The sequence below is a fragment of the Gossypium arboreum genome, chromosome 12, assembly GCF_025698485.1.
Source record: "Gossypium arboreum isolate Shixiya-1 chromosome 12, ASM2569848v2, whole genome shotgun sequence".
Lineage (NCBI taxonomy): Eukaryota > Viridiplantae > Streptophyta > Magnoliopsida > Malvales > Malvaceae > Gossypium > Gossypium arboreum.
In genome coordinates, this window is record NC_069081.1 from 8261817 (window position 1) to 8285379 (window position 23563).

A 23563-nucleotide genomic window follows, 5' to 3' on the forward strand; every position below is an offset into this window, starting at 1 on the left:
AGGAAGATTTAGATAGCCTAAAAACGGATTACAAGAAATTACGCCTATCGATGAGAATCGCAGGGTTGGGAAAAACGTCTGAACAATGGCGACATGAAATCCAAGAAGAGAAGGCAAAAGCTGATTTATGGGAAAGAAAATATCAAGATGCCCAAGGTCAAAAAGAAGCATTAGAAAGGAGTTTGTTGGAAGCCCAAAACGAGAAGATCGGGTTAAAAGCCAGAATAACCGAATTAGAAAAATCGTTTCACCAACTTTGTAACTGTAACTCTGCATAAGAGCTGAAGGCGAGCTTGGATAAGATTGAAGAACTAAAAAGGAAGGTCGAAGAACTCGAGATTGCATTACAAAACAGTGAGCTCCGAGTTGAGCTCCTTGAAGCAAGTAATAAGCGGTGTAATGAGCAACTCCATCGATCTCAAGGTCAAATTAGGGGTAAAGACTAGATAATGGGTGAGGCTGTGGCCTAGATTCGAGAGGTGGCTAACCATCTATTTAGCATTTCAAGTAGATGTATTGAGTGTGAAATATAAACTAGAATCAAACTGGGGTCGAGAATTGGCTTGGTTGCTTAGGAAAGTTAAAACTTCAAGCATTAGGGCTAGGCCGTATTTGTAATCTATTTCTATGTAAAGAATTTTATGTTCTAGTAAAGTTGTTCTAAATGGAATTGAATCAAAATCGACGCCTTTTTTCTACATTCATGCATTTGCATTTTATCGCACCATATGCATTAATTTTTACAAAAAGACCCTAATTAAAAAAAAATCATTTCAGTAATCTGGAAATAGACAAAAATCTACCAAGTACGTATCCTTATAGTACAAGAAGAAAAACTAAAGTGATGGATAAAATACTAGAAAAGGTTGGAACAAATGTAGAAGGAGATACAAGAACATATGCAAGCCCAAATGCAAGAGTAGTTGGCAAAAATCTAGTAAGATATGAGGGACCAAATGTTGGAATCACAAAGGAACATGATGACTGGGGGACAGGAGAAAGGAAAAGGCCCTATGGTCAATACTGGAGATAACAATGAATATCCTCTTTACCCTCTTGGTTTTACCACAACAAACGCCCAGACACAAGCCGAGGTGTGCACGCGAAGGCCATCCGTTACAATTAGGCCCCAACAATTTTAGGTCGGTGCTTCAATGCCAATTTACTATCAAGCATGCTCAGGCTCTAATCCAGGGGATAACCCAACTAATCCTGTAGTCCTTGATCTGGATGACATGGTGGAGGCCAAAAGAACGAGAGCGAAGCTTCCAAAATAATTAGAAGATCGATGTAAGTGGTTGGAGGAGAAGTTCTAAGCAATGAAAAGTGCTGACTATCACTGTGGGATTGATGCTAAAGATTTGAGCTTGGTTCCGGACTTGGTGCTTCCCCTCAAGTTCAAAACTCCTAAGTTCGAGAAGTATAATGAGACTAGCTGCTCCAACACTCATATTACCATGTTTTGTAGATGAATGACTGTGTACGTGAACAATGATCAACTATTGATTCACTGCTTTTAGAAAACTCTAGTTGGGGTAGCATCCAAATGTTATAACCAATTGATCCGTACTAAGATCAACTCATAGAAGGACATAGCTCAAGCTTTCATGAAATAGTATAGTCACGTGACAGATATGACTCCGGATAGGATCACCTTGTAGAACATGGAAAAGAAACTAAACAAGAGCTTCCGACAATACGCCTAAAGGTGGAAGGAGGTTGCTATACAAGTCTAGCCACCTATCCTAGAAAAAGAGACTACCATGCTATTCATCAATACCTTAAAGGCTCCATTCATCACTCACATGTTAAGGAGTGCCACTAAAAGCTTCTCAGATATAGTTATGGCTAGCGAAATGATCGAGAATGCAGTAAGGAGCGGCAAAATAAATGCAGGGGAGAGTACCAAGAGGTCAGCCCCAAGGAAAAGGGAGAACGAGGTGAACAATATGAGCACATACAATAAAGCTAATTCCAAGTCAATTACAGTGAGCCAACCAAAGATGGTAACTGCCAACTATTAGAGTACCCCGAGACAAGAATCTAATACGAGGATGAATACAGAAAGACCGCAGTTCACACTTATACCTATGACGTATAGGGAGCTGTATCAGAACCTATTCGATGTGTACATAGTGTCTCCCTTCTAGTTAAAGCCAATGCAACCCCCATATCCAAAATGGTAAGATGCAAATGCTCAGTGTGAATACCATGCTGGAATCACTGGACATTCAATTGAAAATTGCACTGCATCCAAAAAGTTAATCGAAAGATTTATTAAAATGGAGATTGTGAAGTTTGAAGACCCATCCGCGCTTAATGTAGCAAGAAACCCGCTACCCAATCATACCGACCAAGGGGTAAACGAAATAAATGAAAGTGGGAGCAAGAAGGTTAAATATGAGGTTGCTAAAGTTAAAACCCCTTTGAAACGAGTTTGGAAGGAGATGATGAAAAGAGGGTTAATCATATTGGATTCAGAGAAGAGACCTGAAGAAAAGTGGAACTACTGTGAGTTCCATAATGAAGTGGGGTATGAAATCCAAAACTGCGGGGAGTTCAGAGCCCTAGTGCGAGACATGATGAACAACAAAGAAATGGAGTTTTATGAAGAAACCAAAAGCCCCGAAGAGGGAAATATATGTGTGTTAGAAGGAGAATTGACGACTCAGATCCAAAAAGTCAACTACCCCGTGGTCATCATATCACGACCCAATAATAATGAAGCGGGAGTTTGAATGCCACCAAAAGTAATAATCCAAAAACATGCAGTCTTTCCCTATAAAGACAGCAAGAGGGTTCCATGGAATTACGATGTAATGTGATGATCCCGAGAAAATAGAACTCGGCTGACACTTCAGAAGAGAACCAAGATGTGGGTTCCTATACGCGTAGCAGGAGGTGCTACAATTCAGTAAACGCAAGAGCGAAACCCGCAAAAGGAAAAGCTATAGCGGTCGAATAGAAGAAAGAAAGAACGGCTAGACCTGAACCTCCTATAAACGAGCCAGTTAATGAGAAAGAGGCTAATGAAATTCTAAAATTTCTAAAACACAGCGAGTACAGTGTTATGGAGCAGCTGTGTAAACAACCAGCTCGTATCTCGGTGCTAGCCTTACTCCTAAGTTCGGAGGTCCATCACAGCGTGCTGATGAAAGTTTTAAATGAAACGTATGTCACTAATGATATCTCCGTCAACAAGCTAGACCACTTGTTTAGCAACATAAGTATTGATAACTTTATCTTCTTCAATGATGATGAGATACCACATGGTGGCATGGGATCGACTAAGGCTCTACACATCATCACTTGTTGCAAGTGGTACATACTACTAGGGGTGTTGATTAACAATGGATCGACCCTAAATGTCCTACCATTATCCATACTGAACAGATTGCCCATGGATAGCTCTCACATGAAAGCCTACCAAAATATAGTGAGGGCATTCGATGGTATAGAAAGAAGGGTAATGGGCAGAATCGAAATACCTCTTCTGATCGGCCCAAACACATACGAGGTAGACTTCCTAGTAATGGATATTAAGCCTTCATATAACTGTCTATTGGGGAGACCCTAGATACATTCAATAGGAGCAGTGCCCTCATCGCTACACTAAAAGTTGAAATTAGTAACCGAAGGTCAGCTAGTGACGATAAATACTGAAGAGGACATTATCGCAGCAGTGACCAGTGACGCTCCGTTTCTTGAGGCAAACGATGAAACAACCGAATGCTCCTTTCGGTCTTTGGAATTTGTGAATGCCTCATTCATTACTGAAGGGAATAAGATCCCAATGCCAAAGATATCTAAGACTACAAGAATGGGCTTGCAGCTAACTGTTGTAAAATGGGCCTTACCGAGAAGAGGACTCGAGGGACATCTTCAAGGAAGGGTTGAGACACTGATATTGAAGAACAAACAAGACTACTTCGGCTTAGGATTTAAGTTGGACGTGAGATAAAGAAATAAGGAACTTAAAAAGAAGCAAGAGAGAAGGAAAGCACGGTTGAATGGGGAGGAGATCAAGTGGAAACCAATGATCTTTCCCCATATATCAAAGACTTTTATGTCTGGAGGAATCATTCACCCTGAGCGAGAGACGCCAAAAAAGAAAGCTATAGAAAGAACGTTGGAAAATTTGTACATCAACGCCATATGTGAAGAAGGGACTGAAAGAGAGAATTCGGGCATTCGCCCTTATGAACTGGGAAGTGTTCTGAACAATTGGACTGCGGAAGAGATTCTGTAGTCTTTAGAACTAACACAGAGTAATGTTCAAAACACACTTATTGCTCTAGGTCTATGAGTAATAAGAATCTTTTTTTTTGAAATAGGCCTTTGTTCAAAATTGTTATTTCAATAAAATGTATCTTTACTATCATTTTTGAGCAGATATTCTTTCATTACACTACACAAACAATTATTCTTAGATTTTTTTGTTCTTTGGACCTTCCTTTAAATATTCTTTTATTCTTCATTCATAATCATACCATGCAAATAGTTATTCTTAGATTCTTTCGTTCTTTTTTTCCTTCACCTCCATAACAGGTCTCTAGATTTCAACGATATGAGCAATGATGCTAATGATTCAGAGTCTCCTTTTGAGTGGGATATGTGTATGGATGATTCTCAGGGTTTTGAAGGTGACCTAGATTGTGACCTATCTCCCGATTTGTTGAGGATGGTAGAACAAGATGAGAAACAAATTTTACCTCATAAGGAGTCAATAGAAACCGTGAGTTTAGGAGAAGAGAAAGAAGTGAAAATCAGAGTTGGTCTCACCGCAGAAACGAAGCAAGACATTATTGAATTAATATAAGAATTCAAGGATGTCTTCGCATGGTCATACCAAGACATGCCCGGGTTGAACACTGATATCTTGGTGCATCGACTTCCCATAAAGGAATAATGTAAGCCAGTTCAGCAAAAACTCCGAAGGATAAGGCCCAACGTCTTGTTAAAAATAAAAGAAGAGGTTAAAAAGCAGTTCGATGCTGGATTTCTGAAGGTGGTAAAATATTTAGAATAGGTAGCCAACATTGTCCTCATCCCTAGAAAGGATGGAAAAGTACGAATGTGTGTAGACTATAGAGATTTGAATAAAGCCAGCCTAAAAGATAGCTTCCCACTGTCTCACATTGATACCGTAGTGGACAACACAGCGAGTTACTCATTATTCTCTTTTATGGATGGTTTCTCGGGATACAATCAGATAAAGATGCATTCTAAAGATATGGAGAAAACCACATTTATAACTGTGTGGGGAACATTTTGCTACAAGGTGATGCCACTTGGAATGAAAAATGCTGGAGCAACATATTAAAGGGCCATGGTAACCCTCTTCCATGACATGATGCATAAAGAAATTGAAGTTTATGTTGATATGATCGCAAAGTCTCGAACAGATAAGGATCATGTACAAGTTCTGAGGAATTGTTCTTAAGATTGAGAAAGTTTTAGCCAAAACTCAAACTAGCAAAATGTACCTTTAGAGCCAGGTTCGAAAAGCTACTAAGATTTGTGGTTAGTGAGAAAGGGATCGAGATAGACCCAGATAAAGTCAAAGCCATACAAGATCTTCCTCCACCACATACTCAAAATGAAGTTTGAGGATTCCTAGGAAGACTAAATTACATAGCTCAGTTTATTTCACAACTAACCAAGAGATGTGACCCCATTTTTCGTCTCTTTAAGAAACACAACTCAGGTGTATGGGACGAAGAATGCCAAAAGACTTTCGAAAAAGTCAAACAGTACTTGTCTAATGCCCTGGTATTGATGCCACTCGACCCAAAGAAGCCATTGATATTGTATCTAGCGGTATTTAAGAATTCTATGTGATGCGTACTCGGCCAGCATGATGAGTCGGGAAGGAAAGAAAGAGTTATTTACTATCTTAGTAAAAAGTTTACTGAATGTGAGACAAGGTACTCACCAATCGAGAAGTTATGTTATACCTTGGTTTGGACAACCTAAAGGCTAAGACAGTATATGTTGTATCACACCACTTAGCTCATCTCAAAATTAGACCCCCTGAAATACATGATGGAGTCAACAGCTTTGAATGGAAGGATAACCCGATGGAAAATTCTGCTTTCCGAATTTGACATAGTCTATGTGAACCAAAAGGCAGTAAAAGGAAGTGCGATAGCAGATTTTTTGGCCAGTAAAGCTTTAGAAGATTACGAACCCTTAAACTTTGATTTTTCGAACAAAGATTTGATGTACATTGCAGCTACAGAAAATGACTCTCAAGAAAACCACCCTTGGAAGTTAAATTTTGATGGAGCCTCAAATGCAGTGGGTAATGGAATCGGGGCAGTCTTGGTGTTCCCAAACGGAGATCATTATCCCTTTACCAGCAAACTGGATTTTGATTGCACAAACAACATGGCAGAATACGAAGCATGCATCATAGGTATCCGTGCAGCCGTAAAACGAAAGATCAAAGTGCTAGAGGTATATGGGGCACTAGTAATCTATCAGCTTAAAGGCGAATGGGAGACAAGAGATCCCAAATTAATCAATTATGGAAAGATAGTTTTGGAGTTAATGGAAGAGTTTGATGACATCACTTTCTGCTACCTCCCACAAGATGAGAACCAAATGGCTGACGCATTGGCTACCTTAGCTTCTATGATCAAAGTAAACAAACAAGAGGACATGAAGCCTATCCATATGAGTGTTTATGAGGCTTCGGCTCATTGCTGTAACATTGACGAAGAAGAGGAACAAGATGATCACCCTTGGTATCATGATATATTGTGATATGTGAGGAATCGTGAGTACCTAGACTAGGCAACCGAGACTAATAAAAGAACGTTGAGAAGATTGGCCATTGACTATGTCTTAGATGGGGAGATCCTATATAAAAGAAGAAAGGATCAAGTGCTATTAAGATGTGTGGACGCAGTAGAGGCCAAGAAAATTCTGAAAGAAGTCCATGAGGGTATCTGTAGGACACACGCTAATGGCTTTACGATGGCTAGGCAGATTATGCGTTTGGTTATTACTAGTCCACCATGGAAAGGGATTGTATTAACTACGCCAAGAGATGTCATAAGTGCCAAATCTATGGAGACAAGATTCATGTGCCTCCTTCGCCTATTCACGTTATGACTTCCCCATGTAGAGCATGGATGTGATTGGACCAATATCACCAAAAGCTTCCAATGGGCATCGATTCATCTTCGTGGTCATCGATTACTTCACTAAATGGGTAGAAGCCGCTTCATATGCCAGTGTCACAAAGTCGGCAGTCAACAAGTTCTTGAAGAAAGAGATCATATGTCGATATGGAATGTCAGAAAGGATCATATCAGACAATGCTCTGAATTTTAACAATAGCATAATAGTGGAGGTTTGTAACCAGTTCAAGATCAAACACCACAACTCGTCGCCGTATCACCTAAAAATGAACAGTGCGGTAAAAACAACCAATAAGAACATTAAGAATATTGTAGGGAAGATGACTGAAACCTATAGAGATTGGCATGAGAAGCTATCATTTGCCCTCTATGCTTATCGAACGTCTGTCAGGACCTCTACCAAGGCAACGCCTTTCTCACTGGTTTATGGAATGGAAGTGATTTTACCCATCGAGGTCGAGATTCCTTCCCTCATAGTTTTGTCAGGAGTGAAATTGGATGAAGAAGAATGGATCCAGTCTTGATACGATCAGTTGAATTTGATTGAAGAAAAGAGGCTAAAGGCTATCCGTCATGGTCAGATGTACCAAAAACGAATGATGTGAGCTTGTGACAAAAAGGCTCGCCCAAGAGAATTCCATGAGAGAGATCTGATTTTGAAAAAGATCCTTCCAATATAAAAGAATTTCAGAAGGAAATAGATGCCGAACTGGGAAAGACCTTATGTGGTAAGGAAAACCTTTCTCCTGAGGAGCATTGATTCTAGCCGAAATGGATGGTAAAAACTTGCCCAATCCTGTAAATTCAGATTACGTCAAGAGATACTTCACCTAGGAAAGGGAGTGGCCAAAGTGAAAACCTGCAAAGGGAGCTTTGAGACCTTTCAAAAAAAATTGAAGAAGAAGAAAATGGATAGGCCAATGTGCAAACCCACAAAAGGTGTTTTGAGACCAAAGGGGTTTGAGCTAAAAACCTGAAAATAGGCAGCTCAAATTTTAAAAAGGGGGGCATGTGGTAGTCTTGTCCTTTCTGAATTAACAAGAAGGAGGAGCGTTAGGTCTAGGGGCATCAACAAATACTTTAAATCTCCTAAACACATATCTAGCTCGAAATGGTGTTCGAGAAGTTTGAACAGAGAGAAGCTTGTGCTGCGACATCTAGGGCATCCGTTTTCATTTTATTCATTTTGTACTTTGCAAAATTTGCTATCTGAATTAATTTGTCCACTTCAAGCCTTACTCTCAATAAAATTCTATCTTGTTCATTGTGATAGTCTTTTCAAGAATTGAAACAAGGATCATTGGACTTATGATATTCATATAAAAGAAGTTTTGCATATTACTTTGAAAAGTTTCTAAATGGTACAAGAACGTGAAACAGGACCACTAGTCAGAACTAACCCAAATTCAAAAATTGGAAACATTGGAGGAAGGATAGTCCAAATTATGACTATCTCTTCAAATCTTCTATCAGAGATACCAGCTGAGTAAGAAGGCACAGTAGCGTATCAGTGATAGACCTTTGATGAAGGACGAGCAATGACAACCTAAGCATTAAAAAAGGGATCATTCTGAAAAATGACATTCTGCATTCATGCAAATATCAGTCACACACATCTAATTAGGAGCATTTGATTCATTCTGGTCATGGCATCCTAAGCATTTGGCATAAGCATAGGTCCATGAAATCGATTCTACAGGTCATATTCCCCAGAGGACGGTGTAACAAGATCGGTGAAACCACAAATCCAATACCCCTGAAGTTGCAGTGGGATGGATTGAAGTTATAATGGCAAACCTTATCTCCCTGAAATTGCAGTTGAGCAAATTGAAGCCACTAAACCTTATCTCCCTGAAATAGCAGTGGAGCAGGTTGAAGTACTTGCCTTATCTCCCTGAAGTTGTAGCGGAGCAAGCTGAAGAAAGTACATCTTTTCACTGGAATTGCAGTGGAACAGATTGAAACTACAAATTATGGCGGACTTATCTTCTTGAAGTTGCAGTGAAGCAGATTGAAGCCACCAATCTTATTTCCCAGAAGTTGCAGTGGAGCAGGTTGAAATTACCAATTCTTATCTCCTTTAAGTTCCAGCGGAGTAGATCGAAGCTACAAATCTCTTCTCCCTAAAATTACATTGGAGTAAGTCGAAGCTCCAAGTCTAATTTCCCTGAAATTGCAGTAGAACAGATTAAAAGCTATAAGACTAGTCTTTCTAAAGTGACAATGGAGTAGACTAAAGTGACAATTCCTATACCCCTGAAGTGTAATGGTTGGGAACAAGACTACCTTGAAAAAAAAAGAAGCACCAAAGAGTCAAGATCTGGTAAGACCCGAAAAAATTGGTCTTTCTTAAAGGTCTTTGCTCTATTCTCATTACACGATAACGAACAAAGAGGGGCAGCTGTAGAAAGCCCAATTTGCTCGGGCCCATACAGATACAAAAACAAAATAGAAAAATAAAAAATTAATAAAATAAACTAAACCAAAAATAAAATAAGTTCAGTCCATATTACCAAATAGCCCAAAGCAAAATTATGACCCAATTCACAAGGGTTCAATAGCCTAACAACTAACTAAACCTAAACCTAATACAAGCCCAAATAAACCTAAAACCTAGACCCAAAATTGCATTGGCCCAAATGGCCCAAAGGTCAAGCAATCCTCAAGAACCCTAGGGTTCCCTTGCACCACAGCCAACACCCCGCGTACGGCCTCCTTACACCATAGCCACGACCACCTCACCCCATCCGCACACCCGTACACCACCAGGTGCCAGCAAAACATCTCCGTACCTACAAGAGAAGACAAACAAGCAGCAGACGTAGAAGGAAACAAAAAAAAAAAACAATAATAGAAATTTGACAGCATTGTTGTAATTCGGCTATGAAGCCATGAACAACCTCATTTGTATTTTTTGGACACGAAAAAATATCAACATAAAACTGTTAGGATCGACCTGATTAAACAATGAACAAGAAAAATAGCGAAAAAAATTGAGAAATTAAACACACAAATTTAACGTGGAAAAACTCTTCCAAAGAGGATAAAAAACCATGGGCAAAGATAATTTTACTATAATGGAAAAAGAACGAAGAGTACAAAAGATGGAGATAAAAACTAAATCTCGAAAATCTGAAAACAAAAAACCCTCAAAACGTAAACACAAAATTCTTTAAATGTGTTATGAGTTCTAATCTCGAATGGGTGTGTTTTCTAAGGTTGTAAAAGAGACTATTTATAGGCTAAATTCATAACTCAAATAATAATAAAATAATCTAAACTAATCAATGTTTGATTGAAACAAGTAAATAGAGTTTAACTGAAATATTATTTCTCAAATTTGACTGAAAATAGGAGTCATATTTAACAAATCTCCACCTTGACTCATATTTCCACAATGCTATCTTTGCCAAAGCCCGCCACGAGCCTATCTTGAACTATGCAGGGAATTAACTGAGTCGAATTTGTGCTTAGAAACTAGAAGACTTCTAGCCTTCGACTTGTACACTGCCAAATCAAAACTAACCTGGGTGTGATTTTCACGAACACAGTGCCTTAACTTTTCAAAACCTGTATCCAAAAGAGAACCTCTCTTCAACGAAACGATCAGACCTTTTTCCCTCCTATGACCAAGTTGCCTCCGCTCCAAACAAGTTGACTTCAATTTCGTAACAGACGAGGGATGTTCGATTTCACCGGTCACTATAGAACCTTCTAGAATATAAAGAATGCCAGTTCTTTTACCTTTTAACAAAACGAGAGCTCCACGAGATACTTTAATACCGCTCGAGTCGATGTTGATTCTGCATCCTTTCAAGTCTAAAATACTCAAGGAGATGAGATTCTTTTGTAAATCAGGTACATACCTGACATCTGAGAGTGTTCTAATCGTCCCATCGTGCATCTTAATTTTAATAGTACCAATACCAATTACCTTACTAGATGAATCGTTTCCCAAGTGCACAACTCCACCTTCAACTGAACTGTATGTGGAGAACCATTCTCTATTGGGACACATGTAGAAAGAACATCCTGAATCTAGGATCCACTCAGACGTGAGCTTGGAGTTATCGCTAGTTGACACTAACAAGAAATCATCACCACTTTCATCAGACAAATTAGCACCAGTTACATCTTTCTTGTTACTCTCACCAACTCTTTTATTTCGCAGTTTATAACAATTTGCTTTGACGTGACCTAACTTTTTACAATAGCGACACATTTTGTTTCGTTTCTTTGATGCTACCAAAATAGAAGGTTGCCTATCTGCCTTGCTATCCAAACCAAACTCATTTTCGAGTTTGTCTCTACTCAACAAATGACCCTTCACATCTTCGAACGAGAGTTTGTCTTTGCCATAAATCAAGGTCTCCTTGAAAGACTTGTATGAAGAAGGTAAAGAGCACAATAATAGCATAGCCTAATCTTCATTGTCAATATGAACCTCAACATGATTTAAATCATTTAAAAGAGTAATGAATTGACTAATGTGATCTCTAAAAACCTCACCTTCGTTCATACGAAATGTAAATAGACGTTGTTCAGACACTAAACGGTTAGCCAGAGACTTAGTCGCATAAAGAGTTTCTAACCTTTTCCATAAGGAGGATGAGGTTTTTTCCATCAATACCTCCTGCAATACCGTATTCGTGAGGCACAACTGGATTGCAGACAAAGCCTTTTCATCAAGCTCTTCCCATTCTGTTTTATTTAGATTCCCAGGCTTTTTCCCGGTAACAACCTTTTTCAAGCTTGATTGAACTAGAATTGCTATCATTCGAACTTGCCACAGATTGAAATTTGTCTCACCATTGAACTTCTCAATTTCAAACCTTGTTGTTGCCATTTCTGAACGGGCTGATCTATGAAAATTGAACCAGCTCTGATACCACTTGTTAGGATCGACCCAATTAAACAACGAATAAGAAAAATAGCGAAAAAAATTGAGAAATTAAACACACAAATTTAATGTGGAAAAATTCCTCCAAAGAGGATAAAAAACCACGGACAAAGATAATTTTACTATAATGGAAAAAGAACGAAGAGTACAAAAGATGGAGATAAAAACTAAATCTCGAAAATCTGAAAACAAAGAACCCTCAAAACGTAAACACAAAATTCTCTAAATGTGTTATGAGTTCTAATCTTTAATGGGTGTGTTTTCTAAGGTTGTAAAAGAGCCTATTTATAGGCTAAATTCATAACTCAAATAATAATAAAATAATCTAATGTGACAGCCCAAAAGTGACCCTAGTCGGAATGTGGTTTCGGGACCACAAAACCGAGGCATAAAAATAATTTAAAATTTATTTTGATGCCTATAATATGTGTATGCTCATGTATGACATTTTTTGATGATTGATTTAGTGTTATAAAGGTGAATTTCACTAGAAAGGACTTAGTAGTGAACTTTGAAAGTACGATAGGGAAATGTGTGATGACTAATTAAAGCATGCATGCAAAACAATGGACTTGCATGTCAAATTCCCCTTTTATAGGTGGTGGCGGCCATGACCAAGAAATATGGGCTAAACATGTCATGAAACACGTTTTGTTGGGCATTAGGGAGAAATAATAAACAAATAAGCATGGGTAAGAAAAGAATGAAAAAAAATGTGTGTGTGAGTGTGGTATCTCCCCATTGCCGTGAGTTGTAAAGGAAGAAAGAAAAAATTTGTTCATCCTTTCTTTGAGCCAAAACTAAGGGGAAGAAGAGATTTTGCTTCATTTTATTTGTTTAGAAGAGATCTAGAAGGAGATTTGGCTAAACTTGCACCAAGATTAAGGTATGTATGAGGTTGTGTCATGAGATTCATGCATGTTTTAGTTGCCAACTTGATGTTCATGTTAGCCATGGTTCAAATCCTTGTTATGCCATGGAAGTGGTATTTGGTCAAAGTTGATATTGTGATAAAGCCATTGCATGCTAAGTGTGAAGCTTGATGATGATGCATGCAATGATGGATTGTCTACTCTTGAAATTTCTTTGTAGCCATCTTGAGTAAGACATTGAGTTTTCTTTTGTTTAACCATGATTGAAGTTGAAAGGGCATGATTGTGATGTATTCGGCCATGATGCATTCATGAGCATGGTTCATGCTTCTTGCATGTTAGTTAAAATTTGTGTTTTGGATGGCTAGGGACACCTTGAAATTGACCATGCACATATATGTATATATATGTTTGCACATGATGTTTTGGTTATGAAGTAAGTGATGAATATGTTTGTTTAAAGAAGAAAATGTTGAAGAATCTTGTGAAATTGCAAGTACATTCGGCCTAGTACACATATGATGTGGAAATCTTGGAATTTATTGTTGAATTGGTGCAAGTATGACTAAGTATATTCGGCCTTAGGTAGCCTATTGATGGCCTTAGCTTTTCCTTGATGCTTGAATGAATTGTATTGAATTGCTTGATGTAGTATAAAATGTGCATGACCATTGTGTATTCAAGCTAAAGGGTGGCCATATGACCATTTAAACTCCTTGTCATATTCGCCATAAGCTAGCATAATGAGGTTTTAATAAATTGAATTTGTTTGAATTAGCTCAAGAGCTTAGAGGGCCACAATTGGACAAGGGGAAGGAAAAAGTGATCGAATAGCCGTAAAAGCCGTTCGACAACATCCGAGGTAAGTCCTCAAGAAGTGACCCTACTTGAATTATGTGAAATGAAATATGGATGTGTAATGATTATCGATTTATGTGTGTATGAGTATTTGAATGATACCGGGCTAAGTCCCGGGCGATTATGCTAGTGATTACCTTTGTGTTTGAGCCTTAGTAACGAAAATGAAACATGAATGTCTAATGATTATTGATGTATGTGTGCATGAGCAATTGAATGATATCCGGCTAAGTCCCAAGACATTTATGCTGGAAATTATATCCGGTTAAGACCGAAGGCAATTGTGCTAGTGGCTACATCCGGGCTAAGACCCGAAGGCATTCGTGCGAGTCGTTCTATCCGGGCTAAGACCAGAAGGCATTCGTGCACGTGGTTATATCCGGTTGTATTCCGAAGAAGCTTGGGCTGGAGGTGAGTGTTGGCTGCTGTAATAAATTCCATTAGTACGCTCGAAAAGCCCAAAGAATAAGGTATGATTATATGTGCATTGGAAAAGTCGACATGCTTGAGCAACATTCGCTCAATCGACTAGCAATTTCAGCTATTGAATTGGTTGATACCTGTGAAAGTATATAATGATGAAGTGTGAAGTAAGAATGATTATGTGAATGTGTATTAATGAAATGATGCATTTGGCTATGTGAATGTATTGCTTTAATTAAAGCTGATTTTATTCCTTGAGACTTACTAAGCATAAAAATGCTTACCCCGTTGCTTTGGCTCTCTGTTTTATAGATTTTGCTCGATAGCAATCGGATTCGGGATCATTAAAGTCGAAGTCATCTACACTATCAAAGCCTCCATTTTGGTATAATTTTTGGTTGAACTTTGAAATGGCATGTATAGGACTACCCCTTGTCGGTTCAATTGTGTTGTGATGTATATGTGTACGGCCATGCGAAAATGGCTCGTAAAAGTGAAGTACGAACTTAGACTATTTGCGGTTTGTATATATATATATATATATAGTGTCATGATGTGATTATGGATTGGAAATGGGAGTGTTGGTCACATGATCAGCCATTGGTATGGTTAAAATGATCATATGTGAACCTATGTATGGCAAGACTAGTTGGTTCATGGAGACTACAAAATAGGTAAGACCTACCTTAAAAACAGATGCTGCCAGCTGCAATGACGTGAATGTGAAAAATCACCAAAATTTGTAGGAATGGTATTAAATAGTGAATAAGCTATGTAAATGAACCTTGATGAGTCTACTTTCATATGGAAGAAACGAAACGGTCATTGGAGTCACATGTTAAGAGATATTAAAGCTTTTGTGAGACAGGGCCAGAACGGTTTCTGGGTCCCCTGTCGCAACTTTAAAAATTTACTATAAATTATCCAGAAAGAATTAGGAGTCATGCCTTATATGTACAGATTCCATTTTGAGTCTAGTTTCATTAGAAATAAACGGAACCAGTAGTAAAGCCCTGTACAGAGAGATATTCAAGTTGTAACGCGCGGAGGTCAGAGCAGTCGATCCCTGTAACATGGGTGACTTTAACTAATAAACTGTACCAATTGACCCGACCAAAAATTCTAGAAATAAATCCATGGATGGATATATGAGTATAAATTCAGGGAAAATTTACGAAACCAGTTTCTGAGTTTTGAAACTCAAGATATGATTTTTAAGGCGACGGTGACGCAGTTTTCCAGCCTGACTGGAAATGTCAATTGGTGGGCGAAATATGTGGATTTGGCTTGTTAACCCTCGTGTCCGACACGGCGATGGTCTCGGGTTCGGGTGCTACAATTTTATTGGTATCGAGCCACGGTTTAGTCGATTCTAGGACTACCGTGATGTGTTTGGGGTCTAGCTATACATGCCATTAAATGATGGATCGATAGTGTGGTGATTTACGACAATTTGACTTTGTGTTGTTTATAGTAATGGATCCGATCCCAACCGAAGCGATAGCTGATGATGTGGAGAGTGTGGCGCTGCTCCGCGCAAGGGACAGCGCCATGGACTCTCAACCTATGGCCACAATCCGAATGATGAGGCTAGGCAAGCCTTTTATAGTGTGATGAATGAATGGTTTAACCAATACATTCGAACTAACACGGCTGTTCCACAACCTCCATTCCCGACAAATGCAACCCCGCACCTACAATACCTCCGTAATCGACCAAATAAGGTCAAGTAAGCCCCAATCGATAGGATTCAAAACATGGGGCCACTTGAATTCAAAGCTACGGATGATGATGATGCCGAGCGAGCTGAATTTTGGTTGGAAAACACTATCCGGTGCTCGATGAGCTATCTTGTACACCGATGAGTACCTAAAGTGTACCATCTCCTTGCTACGCGATTCGCCTACTATTGGTGGAGTACTCGACTTGTGGTGCCTAGAGAGCAAGTGACTTGGGAATTCTTTCAAACCGAGTTCAAAAAGTATATCGATCGAGATTCATCGACCAAAAGCGAAGGAATTTCTTGATCTTAAGCAAGGTTCTATGTCGATTCACGACTCGAACGAAAATTTGTGAGGCTTAGCCGATGCTGCGAGAATGCATTTCGTCCGAAGCTATTATGTGTAAACGCTTGAGGATGGGCTGAATGATGATATAAGGATGTTCGTTGGCATTCTCGAAATACGAGAGTTCGTAGTACTTGTTGAGCGAGCTTGTAAAGTCAAGAGCTTAGAAAGGAGAAACAAAAAGCTGATGTGGGAACCGGAGAATTCGAAAGAGGTCCTCGGAAAGTCTCTTCAACAGCATCGAAGAGATCTCGAGATGATGTGAGCCGGTCTAGAGGCGCTTGGGCTTTTCTAGACGAGGACGCGATCGACCCCGTGACCACACGAGTCACTTGATCGCCATGGTGGAAATGATCGCCGAGAGAGGCGGAGTGTCGCATTGTGGCAAATGGCATTCGGGAGCTGTTGGTTCCGTGATCGCTCTGCTATAAGTGTGGATCGGCCGACCACTTTATGAAGGATTGCCCGAGGATGCTTGAACAAAATGTAAGTCGAGTGGAAACCCGGGTTACGCCATCGCCGAGGTAGGCCACCTAGAAATGTGGGCAATGTTAGTGGCGGTCGAGAGGATCTAGAGATGCTACCATCGATCCGAGGCTCGGGCTCTGCTAGGACTTATGCCATCGCGCACGCCGAGGATGCTGCCTCTCCGGATGTCATTACCGTACTTTCACTCTTTTCAATACTAATGTGATTGCTTTGATTGACCTGGTTCTACTCATTCTTATATATGTGAAACCTTAGCATCCAAAGAAAACTTTGCCTATTGAGTCTCTCGAGTTTGTAATTCGGTGTCAAACCCTTGGGTCATTACGTGCTTGTCAACAAAGTGTGCAAGAAAAGTCCCCTAGTGTTCCGAGGTTCTTGTTTTCCGGCGGACTTGATGCTTTTGCCGTTCGATGAATTCGACGTTATTCTTGGTTTGGATTGGTTGACCATGCACGATACGGTTGTAAATTGCAAAAGCAAGACTATCGATTTGAGGTGCGCGAATAACGAGATAATTCGGGTTGAGTCTACAGACTTAAAGGGGTTGCCAGCTGTAATATCAGCAATGTTGGCCCGGAAATATGTAAGAAAAGGGTGCGAAGCGTACCTTGCGTCGTGCTCGATGACAAGGAATCGAAAAGAAACCCGAATCTGCTGCGTGGTTTGTGAATACCGGATGTTTTCCACGAAGAATTGCGGGTTTACCACTGTTCGGAAATAGAATTTGGCATCGAATTGGTACCGGTACCACTCCAATTTCGATAGCTCCGTATCGTATGGCGCCAACGGAATTAAAGGAGTTGAAAGCTCGGTTGCAAGAATTGGTGGATAGAGGTTTTTCTCGCTTGAGTTTTTCGCCTTGGGGTGCGCCGGTGTTGTTTGTGAAAAGAAGGATGGAACCATGCGGTACGTGCATCGACTATCGTCGACTTAATAAAGCGACAATAAAGAACAAATATCCGTTACCACGTATCGATGACTTGTTCGATCAACTGAAGGAGCCTCGGTGTTCTCGAAAATAGATTTGAGATCGGGCTATTATCAATTGCGAATCGAGATTCGGACGTGCCCAAGACCGCCTTGAGCGAGATATGGTCACTATGAGTTCCTAGTGATGCCGTTTGGGCTTACTAATGCCCTGCGGTATTTATGGATTTAATGAATCGGATCTTGCACCATATTTGGATCGATTCGTAGTCGTATTCATTGATGACATCTTGGTCTATTCAAGAAATGAGACCGAACATCTTGAACACACGAGGTTAGTCTTTGCAAATTTTACGGGATAAGCAATTATATGCTAAGTTCAGCAAGTGTGAGTTCGGTTAAGAGAGGTTAGCTTCTTGGGTCATGTGGTATCTGCGACGGGTATTCGAGTCGACCGAATAAAATTTCAGCCATACTTAATTGGAAGCCTCAGAAATATTCTGAGGTTCGAGCTTTTTGGGGCTTCTTGGTTATTACCGACGATTTGTAAAGGTTTCTCAACGATAGCCACGCCGATGACGAAGCTACTCCAAAAGGATGTTAAGCTCGAATGGACGGAGAAATGTCGAAAAGTTTCGATCAATGAAAACTTATTTGACGGAGCCCCAATTCTAGTGCAACCCGAATCGGCAAAGAGTTTGTCATCTATAGTGACGCCTCCTCCTTGGGTTAGGTTGCGTATTGATACAAGAAGGTCGAGTTGTGGCCTGCGCGTCGAGGCAATTAAAGCCACACGAGAAAAATTATCCGACCCATGATCTCGAATTAGTCGCCATCGTATTCGCCTTAAAGATTTGGCGACATTACTTATTTGGTGAGAAGTGCCATGTGTACTCGGATCACAAAAGTCTCAAATATTTGATGACCCAAAGAGACTTAAATCTGCGACAAAGTCGTTGGCTCGGTGTTAAAGGATTATGAGTGGTCATTGACTATCACCGGAAAGGCGAATGTGGTTGCGGATGCCTTGAGTCGTAAATCATTATTCACTTTACGACGATGAATGTGCACTTGTGCATTCGATCCGACGGTGTGTTAGTAGCTGAATTGAAAGCCAAACCACTATTGATGCATCAAATTCGAGAAGCTCGAAAGTCGACGACGAGTTGGTCGCAAAGCGGCCGAGTGTGTTCGAACAAGGACTCGGAGTTTCAAATCGATGATGACGATTGTTTGAGGTTCAAAAGTCGTCATGTGTTCCAAAGAATTGAACTCATTTCGATAATTCGAATGAAGCCCATTGTAGCCGAATGGCAATCCACCCGGGAGTACGAAGATGTACAACGATTTGAAACATCGGTTTTGGTGGCATGGTATGAAACGAGACATCTCCGACTTTGTTTGAGATGTTTAATATGTCAACAAGTGAAAGCGGAACATCAAGTGCCTTGAGGATTACTTCACCAATCACGATACCCGAGTGGAAATGGGATCGAGTCACAATGGACTTTGTATCCGGACCGCCATTGTCGTGAGTAAGAAGGATGCGATTTGGGCCGTGGTAGATAGATTGACTAAGTCGGCTCACTTTGTCCCCGTCGTCGGATTTTTCAATGGACAAATTAGCCGAATTGTACGTTCTCGATTGTGAGATTGCACGGGTGCCTATTTCCATCGTGTTGGATAGAGATCCGAGATTTACCTCGCGATTTTGGAAAAAGTTGCAAGAAGCTTTGGGTACCAAGTTGCATTTCAAAGACCGCTTTCACCCCAAACCGATGGTCAATCCGAGCGGATAATTCGGATACTTGAGGATATGTTGAGATGTTGCATCCTCGAGTTTAGTGGTTCATGGGAACGGTGTTTGCCGTTGATTGAATTCGCTTACAACAATAGCTTTCAATCAAGTATTAAGATGGCACCCTACGAGGCTTTGTACGGTCGTAAATGCCGTACACCATTGTTTTGGACTGAGCTCGGTGAAAGTAAGATTTTCGGGGTGGATTTGATTAGAGATGCTGAATAGAAAGTGAAAGTAATCCGTGAAAGTAATCCGTGAAAGTCTGAAGATAGCCTCCGATCGTCAGAAGTCGTACGCGGATCTGAAGCGTAAGGACATCGAGTATCAGGTGGGAGATAAAGTGTTTCTCAAGGTATCGCCTTGGAAAAAGATACTCAGATTTGGCCGTAAGGGCAAGTTGAGCCCGAGGTTCATTGGGCCATATGAGATATCCGAGCGAGTCGGTCCAGTGGCATATCGTTTGATTTTGCCCCCTGAACTCGAAAAGGTTCACGATGTCTTTCATGTTTCGATGCTTCGACGCTATAGATCTGATCCATCGCACGTGATTAGTCCATCAGAAGTTGAAATTCAAGCCAATATGAGTTATGAGGAAGAACCGATTCGTATCCTATCACGGGAAGTGAAAGAGTTGCGAAACAAGCGGGTTCCGCTAGTGAAGGTGTTATGGCTCAAGCACGGGATAGAAGAAGCTACTTGGGAAACCGAGAACTCTATGAAAGAGCGATACCCAACCCTATTTACCGGTAAGATTTTCGGGGATGAAAATTTCTTAAGTGGGGGAGAGTTGTGACAGCCCAAAATTGACCCTAGTCGGAATGTGGTTTCGGGACCACAAAACCGAGGCATAAAAATAATTTAAAATTTATTTTGATGCCTATAATATGTGTATGCTCATGTATGACATTTTTTGATGATTGATTTAGTGTTATAAAGGTGAATTTCACTAGAAAGGACTTAGTAGTGAACTTTGAAAGTACGATAGGGAAATGTGTGATGACTAATTAAAGCATGCATGCAAAACAATGGACTTGCATGTCAAATTCCCCTTTTTATAGGTGGTGGCCGGCCATGACCAAGAAATATGGGCTAAACATGTCATGAAACACGTTTTGTTGGGCATTAGGGAGAAATAATAAACAAATAAGCATGGGTAAGAAAAGAATGAAAAAAAAATGTGTGTGTGAGTGTGGTATCTCCCCATTGCCGTGAGTTGTAAAGGAAGAAAGAAAAAATTTGTTCATCCTTTCTTTGAGCCAAAACTAAGGGGAAGAAGAGATTTTTGCTTCATTTTATTTGTTTAGAAGAGATCTAGAAGGAGATTTGGCTAAACTTGCACCAAGATTAAGGTATGTATGAGGTTGTGTCATGAGATTCATGCATGTTTTAGTTGCCAACTTGATGTTCATGTTAGCCATGGTTCAAATCCTTGTTATGCCATGGAAGTGGTATTTGGTCAAAGTTGATATTGTGATAAAGCCATTGCATGCTAAGTGTGAAGCTTGATGATGATGCATGCAATGATGGATTGTCTACTCTTGAAATTTCTTTGTAGCCATCTTGAGTAAGACATTGAGTTTTCTTTTGTTTAACCATGATTGAAGTTGAAAGGGCATGATTGTGATGTATTCGCCATGATGCATTCATGAGCATGGTTCATGCTTCTTGCATGTTAGTTAAAATTTGTGTTTTGGATGGCTAGGGACACCTTGAAATTGACCATGCACATATATGTATATATATGTTTGCACATGATGTTTTGGTTATGAAGTAAGTGATGAATATGTTTGTTTAAAGAAGAAAATGTTGAAGAATGCTGTGAAATTGCAAGTACATTCGGCCTAGTACACATATGATGTGGAAATCTTGGAATTTATTGTTGAATTGGTGCAAGTATGACTAAGTATATTCGGCCTTAGGTAGCCTATTGATGGCCTTAGCTTTTCCTTGATGCTTGAATGAATTGTATTGAATTGCTTGATGTAGTATAAAATGTGCATGACCATTGTGTATTCAAGCTAAAGGGTGGCCATATGACCATTTAAACTCCTTGTCATATTCGGCCATAAGCTAGCATAATGAGGTTTTAATAAATTGAATTTGTTTGAATTAGCTCAAGAGCTTAGAGGGCCACAATTGGACAAGGGGAAGGAAAAAGTGATCGAATAGCCGTAAAAGCCGTTCGACAACATCCGAGGTAAGTCCTCAAGAAGTGACCCTACTTGAATTATGTGAAATGAAATATGGATGTGTAATGATTATCGATTTATGTGTGTATGAGTATTTGAATGATACCGGGCTAAGTCCCAAGGCGATTATGCTAGTGATTACCTTTGTGTTTGAGCCTTAGTAACGAAAATGAAACATGAATGTCTAATGATTATTGATGTATGTGTGCATGAGCAATTGAATGATATCCGGATAAGTCCCAAGACATTTATGCTGGAAATTATATCCGGTTAAGACCGAAGGCAATTGTGCTAGTGGCTACATCCGGGCTAAGACCAAGGCATTCGTGCGAGTCGTTCTATCCGGGCTAAGACCAAGGCATTCGTGCGTGGTTATATCCGGTTGTATTCGAAGAAGCTTGGGCTGGAGGTGAGTGTTGGCTGCTGTAATAAATTCCATTAGTACGCTCGAAAAGCCCAAAGAATAAGGTATGATTATATGTGCATTGGAAAAGTCGACATGCTTGAGCAACATTCGCTCAATCGACTAACAATTTCAGCTATTGAATTGGTTGATACCGTGAAAGTATATAATGATGAAGTGTGAAGTAAGAATGATTATGTGAATGTGTATTAATGAAATGATGCATTTGGCTATGTGAATGTATTGCTTTAATTAAAGCTGATTTTATTCCTTGAGACTTACTAAGCATAAAAATGCTTACCCCATTGCTTTGGCTCTCTTTTATAGATTTTGCTCGATAGCAATCGGATTCGGGATCATTAAAGTCGAAGTCATCTACACTATCAAAGCCTCCATTTTGGTATAATTTTTGGTTGAACTTTGAAATGGCATGTATAGGACTACCCCTTGTCGGTTCAATTGTGTTGTGATGTATATGTGTACGGCCATGCGAAAATGGCTCGTAAAAGTGAAGTACGAACTTAGACTATTTGCGGTTTGTATATATATATATATATATAGTGTCATGATGTGATTATGGATTGGAAATGGGAGTGTTGGTCACATGATCAGCCATTGGTATGGTTAAAATGATCATATGTGAACCTATGTATGGCAAGACTAGTTGGTTCATGGAGACTACAAAATAGGTAAGACCTACCTTAAAAACAGATGCTGCCAGCTGCAATGACGTGAATGTGAAAAATCACCAAAATTTGTAGGAATGGTATTAAATAGTGAATAAGCTATGTAAATGAACCTTGATGAGTCTACTTTCATATGGAAGAAACGAAACGGTCATAGGAGTCACATGTTAAGAGATATTAAAGCTTTCATGAGACAGGGCCAGAACGGTTTCTGGGTCCCCTGTCGCAACTTTAAAAGTTTACTATAAATTATCCAGAAAGAATTAGGAGTCATGCCTTATATGTACAGATTCCATTTTGAGTCTAGTTTCATTAGAAACAAACGGCACCAGTATTAAAGCCCTGTACAGAGAGATATTCAAGTTGTAACGCGCGGAGGTCAGAGCAGTCGATCCCTGTAACATGGGTGACTTTAACTAATAAACTGTACCAATTGGCCCGACCAAAAATTCTAGAAATAAATCCATGGATGGATATATGAGTCTAAATTCAGGGAAAATTTACGAAACCAGTTTCCGAGTTTTGAAACTCGAGATATGATTTTTAAGGCGACGGTGACGCAGTTTTCCAGCCTGACTGGAAATGTCAATTGGTGGGCGAAATATGTGGATTTGGCTTGTTAACCCCTCGTGTCCGACACCGGCGATGGTCTCGGGTTCGGGGTGTTACATCTAAACTAATCAGTGTTTGATTGAAACAAGTAAATAGAGTTTAATTGAAATATTATTTCTCAAAATTGACTGAAAATAGGAGTTATATTTGACTGAAAACAGAAACACACAATCGATCAAAAGTAAAAGA

The 23563-nt window shown here is 39.8% G+C and overlaps 1 protein-coding gene across 1 annotated transcript; it reads left to right on the plus strand.

The window, feature by feature from the left end:
* Nucleotides 1-6045: 6045 nt before the first annotated feature.
* Nucleotides 6046-7672, plus strand: LOC108477626 (uncharacterized). The gene is made up of 3 exons (XM_017780147.1): nucleotides 6046-6304; nucleotides 6398-6749; nucleotides 7540-7672. The coding sequence occupies exons 1-3, from the start codon at nucleotides 6046-6048 to the stop codon at nucleotides 7670-7672; spliced, it is 744 nt and encodes a 247-aa protein (XP_017635636.1).
* The last annotated feature ends 15891 nt before the right edge of the window (nucleotides 7673-23563 follow it).